The 8,694-nt window shown below is 44.7% G+C and overlaps 1 protein-coding gene across 1 annotated transcript in view; it reads left to right on the forward strand.

Moving 5' to 3' along the window:
• cib2 (calcium and integrin binding family member 2) overlaps window positions 1-8,694 on the forward strand; it is a 42,046-nt gene that overhangs the window by 18,095 nt on the left and 15,257 nt on the right. Inside the window, exon 5 of the mRNA XM_063197906.1 lies at window positions 4,790-4,901. Coding sequence (XP_063053976.1) covers window positions 4,790-4,901 — 112 coding nt within the window. The remainder of the gene's footprint in view (window positions 1-4,789; window positions 4,902-8,694) is intronic.

Consider the following 8,694-nt stretch of genomic DNA (forward strand, 5'->3'; position numbering starts at 1 on the left):
ACCGTTATCCTGCGTGTGGATTCCTTTTATGTTGCACCTTTTGAGCCAGGGGTCGTAACATAATGCTAACGCTAATGCTAATTTGGGCAGAGTGTCAGGTGGGCTAACCTCCTCTAACACTACTCTGTTAGGAATTATGTGTGTGTGTGTGTGTGTGTGTGTGTGTGTGTGTGTGTACATCGGGATACGTGTGTGTGGGGGTAATTGTGTGTGTGTGTGTGTGTGTGTGTGTGTGTGTGTGTGTGTGTGTGTGTGTGTGTGTGTGTGTGTGTGTGTGTGTGTGTGTGTGTGTGTGTGTGTGTGTGTGTACACATTGGGATACGTGTGTGTGGATGTGGGGGTGTGTGTCTGTGATTTGCTGTTTGGTGTGAGTATCATTTGCGTTTTTTGCAATGTTTTGCAGTTTACTGTAATTTTGTGTCCAAAATACGGCATTAACTGCCTAAAACTGTAGTAATAGTGTAGTACTATGATATTACAGTATAATACTGCATTCACTGTCTAAAGCTACAACAATACTACAGTAAAAGTTTTTAAAAAATCATAAGGGATACAGTGCAATATACCAACATTTCGACCCAGAAGTGAGATGGAAATGATTACCTGTCCCAGTTGCAGCTGAGTATGAGGTTATGTAACGGGCGCGGCGCGTGGGAGTGTACTGCGTATCCTGACCAGTTGATCATAGAGCCGTGATGGCGGTGATGGACGGTTTCCCCACTCGGCCACTGAGATTAGCTGTGATATCGGGGCCACTGGAGCAAAAAGAAACAAAATGGCCAATCACGGGCGGATCTAATGGAGTCCCCCGCTTTATGGCCTTCATAAAACACACACTGCTTACGGGAGTAGGAGCTGGACAAGCGGACACGCATGCACGCACGCACGCAAGCTCGCACAGATGCAAACACACACACACGCACACGCACGCACACACACACACACATACACCCACCCACACACACTACACACTCACATGTACATACACATAGATGCATATATACACACACACTCACACGCACACAGTCACATGCAGTGTCTCTCTCTCTCTCTCTCTCTCACACACACACACACACACACAGACACACACACGCACGCAAACACACACACACACACGCGCACACACACACACACATGCCCTGTGACTCCTTTACCCAAGGTCAGTGCTGGGTTATCCCAGATCATGGAGGAGGCTGCTGTGATATGTGACTCTGTCCTCTGGTCCTGAGTTATATTACAGAGAAGGGAACACTCTGTATCAGGACCACTAGCTCTCCATTTCTCCCCCATCTCTCTCTCACACACACATGTGTGTGTCTGTGTGTGTGTGTGTGTGTGTGTGTGTGTGTGTGTGTGTGTGTGTGTGTGTGTCTGTCTGTGTGTGTGTGTGTGTGTGTGGGTGCTGTAATTGAAAGTCTTTTTGATATCTCAATGTATAGTTAGCATTAAATGTGTGTGTGAGTGTGTGTGTGTGTGTGTTTGTCAGCCGTGGCCTAGTGGTGGGGCAGCCGTGGCCTAGTGGTTAGAGAGTTGGTCTTTCAATCTAGGGGTTGCCGGTTCGAATCCCCCCTGACCTCTCCCTACATCTCCAACCATGGCTGAAGTGCCCTTGAGCAAGGCACCTAACCCCACATTGCTTCAGGGACTGTAACCAATACCCTGAAAAATAATAGTTGTAAGTCGCTTTGAATAAATGAAAGCGTCAGCTAAGTGCAATGTAATGTAATGTAATGTAATGTGTGCGTGCGTGCGTGTTGTTTATTGTGGAAAAGAAATTGAAATTCTAAAAAGGAACTCAATTACTTCCAAGCAAGCCAGCCAGCGTACACATTCCACAGCCCAGAGAATAAACATGTTTTCCTGCTCACACAAAGTATTAAGGATGTCCTCTCAACGTCATTTCATTAATATTGCTGTGTTCCCCATTGTTATGGAATGTGTTACGCGTTGGTCCTATTTTAAAACACTGCACTATAGGGGCGCCAACGGAGGCGTGTAGGCTCCATTCAGGGCTGTGCTCTTTCGACAGCGACCCCTAGGCGAACTGCAGGCATGGGTTGACCAGAGTGGTCAATCTCTATGTATGAGGCTTTGTGCTCTGTGTGTATCTGAGAGTAGCAACCAGCTGATAGCTAAGCTAAGCTAGGTTTCGGGCCACCAGGCATTGCTTGTTTTGAAAACAAGCAGAAAAAAAATACTCAACATGTTTTTAGAAAAATGGGTCGACATAAACCTTTGTGGGCATCGCCTTCTTTCGATGTGACGCAACACAGAAAGGCTTTCGTGATTCGCTCGTTTATCTGCATTATTTATGTCAATTGGGAAACACCGGGAAACACAGCCAGACGAGGTGATGCACCGTTATGAAAGCCTTGCATGTCAGTTTAACTTGGGGTGACCGTCCGATTTTCAAAAGGAGTGAGTAAAACTGTGTTTTATAGGAAGTTGGCCTTTACGGATTTCTTGTACATTTTTGATGTAATGAACAGGAAAAACAGGTCGGGTAGGGTTGGGGAATGAGGCATGCAGGACTCGAACCCGGGGCCCCAGCCCATACAGTATATGCACAGCATAGGCCTACTGTGTAAAGCCTGGCTCAAACTACACGATTGTCGGTCCGATTCTTGTCTGAAAACCCCCCTTACAACAATCGCCGGAACGTTACCCCCCAGGACCATCACAAGCGATTGTCGGGAAGGATTTCCTCGTCGTGAGCGACGTTCTAAGATAGAACTTTGGCAGCTCAAAGAGTTGCCGATCAAACACTGTTTGATATTTGCGACTGGAAATAGAAAGCCGGGCATTGTCTCGGTGACTGCGAGCAGCGACAAGATTGACAGTTGCGACAAAATATTTTTTAGACTCATTGGCTTGCTGCTTGAAGCCACTTCCAAAGGGTTTTCCCTCCATGCAGTGATTGGGGTTGTGAAAGACTGACTGAAAAGCCTAGGCTACGTAAACACTAGAGATGCACCAGATCCTGATTTTTAGGTAACTGCCGGATACCGGATCCACTGCTTAAGATCCTGCCGGATCTGGATCCTGTGAAAAACCCTATTATCCTGCCGGATCCGATGCATCTCTACTCAGAACTGTCTGGATCCATTTTGTAGCAGGATTGTGTCTCTGGGCTGAGATGTCTCTAGCCAGTGTTGCCAGATGTGTCTGACCAAATCCCGCCCAAAAGCTTCTCAAAAACCGCCAAAATGCGCTAAATTCCGCCCAAATTCAACAAATTACATTGACTTCTATGGGCCAAAAACGGCTGAAGAAACGCCAAATGGCCAATTTTTCCTGATTTTTACCAGCAGACGCTCATCCAAAGTAGCCCAATTGGGAGGGCACCCGCCCAATCTGGCAACACTGGTCTGAAATATGCACAGAGTGATGCTAAGCGACGCTTGCATTCAGTGATGCAATATAACCTGATACAGGAGTGTGGCTTATGGCTGTGTTTGCACTTCTGCACTATCCCATTAGCAAACATAATTCCGCTGGGTAATGTAATGTAATTATCCACGAACAGTTAATGTGTAGCAGACGTTGCCTGCCTGTGGATGGTCGCCAGAGTTGCCAGATTATCATATTTGTACCATAATTTTGTCCATTTTGTCCTCTGTACGATCAAAAAAAACATAATAATGTTAATTTTTCGTGATAATTTCAGAGTTGTCATTTAGTTCATTTAGATGCCTTGAAACAACAATTTGGGTTTTGTACATTAATTTCCTCCCAACAAGCCCCCCAAAAAACGATAATTTTGAGGTCTTGGTTTGATAATTCAGCATTTTCCATCTGGCAACACTGATGGTTGCTGCCTTGGTTGCCATAACTGGCCTGTTATGGTGCAGCTCTGGCAGAGTCCCCATACCAGGGATGGCAAACTCAGTCCCGGGCTTAACCTGGCACCCCGCGGAGTCATTTTATTTGCCCATTTTATTTTATTTCAGATCATTTCAAATGTGTATTACAGTTGTCCTACACACAACAGTAATACGACTGAGCCCAGATCAGTAGCATCTCACACTCATATACAACAGAATATGTGCAGGGCAGGCATATTAGATCCACCATAGACAACGGGGTAATGACCGCTTGTGAAATTTTGCCTGAGTGTTATGCGCGTGCATGCAAAATTTTACCCTATTTAAAAATAAAGTAGAGTAGATTATAGGATCATTTATTGATCCCGAGGGAAAATAAGGTGTCAAGTATCATACATAGGCTACTGTACAGAAGACACAAAGACATCACACACAACATTGCACATATACCCACCATACATATATTCACAGGTCAGATCTCAGGTCATATACAGTATAGTATGTATTGAGTTTGGCCCCTGACTTTGTCCCAGATTTTTGTTTTTTGGCCGACTGTGAGTTTGACACCCCTGCTCTATACTGTTGCTGTTTGGAGAGGAACCTTGAGAACAGCAGCATTGTAGTCAGAGGCCATTCTAGGGTCAGGTGGGGCCCCAAGCGAAAATGCAAAAGACTGAACATTTGAACCAAAATCGCCACTTCTGTGGTAAAGTGTGGGCTGTTATTCACTATCTAGGGGCTTGGGGGCAAGATGCGCCTCTGATTGTACTGTATAACCCACATAGTTTGGTAGAGCTAACTTGCTAACTGTCCTGTCCTGTCCTGTCCTGTCCTGTCGTGGTGTGTGTGTGTGTGTGTGTGTGTGTGTGTGTGTGTGTGTGTGTGTGTGTGTGTGTGTGTGTGTGTGTGTGTGTGTGTGTGTGTGTGTGTGTGTGTGTGTGTGTGTGTGTGTGCTGTCTCCACAGGCTCCATGGCAGATACCATGAGTTGGCACCCCATCTGGTCCCCATGGATTACACCAATGACCCAGACGTCAAAGTCCCGTTAGCGCTCATAGTCAACATGCCGGAGTTGAAGGTACAGTCAATACATGGGTTTTTTCTTGTTTATAAACACGGTGTTGTGAGGAGGGGCAAGACACTGGCAGCCAACCATGCATGAGCTAATTTTTTGACCGACAGTGGTTTCCAACAATCAGAGGTTGAGTTGTGCGCAGCCAGGGTCGCGCAGCCAGGGGGAAACAAAAAATGAGAAGCCATATACCTGCAAAAAAACTGCATGATAAATGCCTAAGCCCTTTTTGGGAAAAGGTGCCCTCATCCTATAAAAACCTCCGAAGCACATAAAAACATGAAATAAGTTTAATTTAAAAGCTAGCATGTTCATCTTGCATTAGAGTGTGTTCAATCAACTCTAACATACCCACATTGTAAATAAAGTGGATGTACGATATGACTGTGTGTGCGTGTGCCTGCGTGTGTGTGTTTGTGCCTGCGTGTGTGTGTGTGTGTGTCTGTGTGTCTGTGTTTCATGTCGTGGCACAGACAAGCTCTGTTGAGCTCCGCTGGCTCTCTTGTAAACAGTAAATTTGGGCGTTTGACCGTGACCCCTAAGCTCTGCTATCTGATCCCACAGCCACAGGCTTTTATTCGATGGGCATTGGATTTTAATGGACACAATAGCCGTGTCATTTATATGGAGGGAGAGAGAGAGAGAGAGAGAGAGAGAGAGAGAGAGAACCATTGGTGCGCTGCATAGACACTGCTGTGCTTGTGAAAGTTAACACACCATGAAACGATGCTTTTCCATCAGCACATTATCCGGCTGCCTGCTGGTTGATCTCCATGCTTGTGTCTTAGTCTCAGGGCAGCCATACGTTCACTCAACGTTGACTCAACGCTTGTTCAACCAAACCCATAGATCAGATCGTGGGATGGGCACCACGGATCAGCGTTTTCTCCACGTTTATTCAATCGAACCCACAGGTCAGATTATTGGACAGCACCACAAATAGGACATTAGCTATCATTCAAGGGTATTGCTAGTAGTGGTGTGGATTGGCACTGCCCTCACGATCTGATTCGATCACGATTCGGGAGGTAGCGATTTGATTCGATTCGATTCTATGCGATCCGATTCAATTCTACAATGCATTGCAATGCATTACATTTCTACTAAAAGCAAAGCAAATGTTTAATCAGTCATGATGAGGCAATACAAGTAGCCAGATACTGAGCAACAATTTATTGGCTGTTTTCTGTATCAGTCTGTATCAGTCTTGCAATGTTTTGAAGTGCTTTTATTTAATTTAACATTCATTTGCTCCCGAAATATCCATGGAAGTAATTGAAATTGAAAAAAATTGCCGGATCAATTCTGGAACTTGCCGGATCGATTCTGGATCGTCCATGCCCCGCATTGGATTGCATCGCCGAATCGATCATTGTTGACACCACTAATTGCTAGCTCTTCAAATCACCAAAGTCCTGCTTGTGCTTTTGCAGTCTCAGGCAGTCAGACGTTGGCTCAACGTTTATTCCACAGAACAGATAGTGTCAGATTTAACAATATATAACCAGATATGCCATCATATGAACATCAGATTATATGATGGCAGCATGGATAGGCCAGACTCTAAGAAAATTTCCCTGCAAAATAACGGCAGTTACTGGCAATTATATTTACCTGTAATTCTACTGTTATTTCACACCAAAAATCAAATACAGCTCATTGCTGTTTAATGTATCACAGTATATAACATTTTTTCAGCAGCAATTGAACTGTTAAATAACAGTACTCTGCAGAAAAATAACGGTACATTTCAGTTAAAAAGTTGAATTGTACTGTGTGATGACAGGCAAATACTGGGTCATAGTTGTATTCATGAATATGGCCATGGCAACTTCCCACCCCACCCATCATTCTCCATAACTGTGGTACCCTGGCCATGTTACCACCCCACCCTCCCATCGTTCACCATGACTGGAGTGCCTTGAGCATGATACTATGCCGCAATGCTGTATTGAGAAATGGTTTGTGGTGGTCCTTTGAAAGTGTGGGCATGAATAAAATTTCAGAGTACGCAGTGCTATGTTACAATGATAGTGTGCAAGGTGGGCTTTTTACTGTATCTCTTGATGAGCCAATTATGAATATAGCATTGGTCAGTCTTTAAAAAATTATTTTGCACCAAGTAGCACAGCAAACAAGCAGCACTACAAGCTAGCTCTCAAAGCAATGCCTAATTTGCAGCAGGCACATTATATGCAACAATGCCACAAATGATGCCACATACAGCAAGCTTTCACAAAGAGGAAAGTGTGCAAGCGTGTAAGCAAGCATGTAAGCAAGCTTGTAGGCAAGCAAGTGCTATGCTGTGCCATGCAGGCCAGCCAGCAGGCAGGCAAGCAACTGAAGTGTTGATAGTCCAGATTTATATACAGGTGCAAGAGTACCATGTGACCAGAGTCATCAGGCCCTTGGCAGGTGACGCCCGTAATTGAATAATGGCATAACAGCCCTACTCAGGTGAGGCCAGGCACTGATTAGCAGATTGGTTTAGATGGGGCTGCTTGTTGCAAGAGTGTTACAAGTTCTTAAAATGTTTCAGCCATTCACACTTTCATCACTATCAAAATGCATGTGCTACTCACACTTTGCTTGATAGTATCAGATAATCTTTAACCAGTCAGAATGACTTCAGTTCTTCAGGTGGTATTGAAGTTTGATGGTGATCACGGACAAGTGGAGGATGAATGGGTTTCAATGGTGCTGCCTAAAATAACTTGTTATTTTCTAGAGATGCACCGGATCCGGTTCCGGTTCCGGATCCGTCAGGATAATAGAGTTTTTCACAGGGTCCGGGTCCGGCAGGATCTTAAGCAGTGGATCCGGTATCCGGCATGTTACCTAAAAATCAGGGTCTGGTGCATGTCTAGCCTAGGCTTTTCAGTCTTTCACAACCCCAATCACTGCATGGAGTGAAATCCCTTTGGAAGCGGCTATTGCAGGCAGTGTGGCAATAAGCCAATGAGTCTAAAAAATAGTTTGCGCCAACGTAATAAAAAGGGCCCACGTGTGCGAGTAGACTATATGTTTCAACCCTTTTGTAGGATCCGGTATCCGGTTCCGGATCCGGCAGGATCTTATTCAGTGGATCTGGTATCCGGCAGGATCCTAAAAATCAGGATCCGGTGCATCTCTAGTTTTTTCCACAACGGCGAATACTGCTATTGTGCAGTACTTACTGTTTATGCTCAATATGTGACTCAAAGTGATATTTTCACAGTAGTTGTCTGTTTTTTCGAAAAACAGTAGAATGCTGTTGCAGAATTGCCGTAAATAAACAGCTATTTGTTACAGTGCAGTTATCATTCATGGATCTCGACAAGGATCTCCCTCGCAGTCTGAGCGGTGCTTTCTGTTCTCCATTTGATAACAAACGCTGTCTTTTTATTCAACAGCTATTCCCATACTGTACAGTAGATCCCATTATATGATAGCACCACACCACATATACCGTAGGACAGCCATCATTCAACAATGTTGTCAGCTTCTCCAACCACCAAAGGCCTGATCTCAATGTCTGTGCATTCTGAGGCGTACATTTGTTCAACGTCTGTCTAGTCGGTGTCTTTTTAATGTCCTTTCAAAAGCTCTTCAACAGCTGTGTGATGTGTTGTATTCATGGACCCAAAGATCAGACTACTGTAGGATAGCACCACGGATAGTGTTATAGAGTTATCATTCAAGGATTTTTGTCAGCTCCTCGAATCATCAAAGGCCTTCTGTCAGCAGCTCCGTGATTGCTCTTGGCAGTAGAAGTCATCATCGTAGTGGAGTAGAGTAGAGTAGAGCTCATCATCAAAGG

Source organism: Engraulis encrasicolus, chromosome 4 (genome assembly GCF_034702125.1).
Source record: "Engraulis encrasicolus isolate BLACKSEA-1 chromosome 4, IST_EnEncr_1.0, whole genome shotgun sequence".
Classification (NCBI taxonomy): domain Eukaryota; kingdom Metazoa; phylum Chordata; class Actinopteri; order Clupeiformes; family Engraulidae; genus Engraulis; species Engraulis encrasicolus.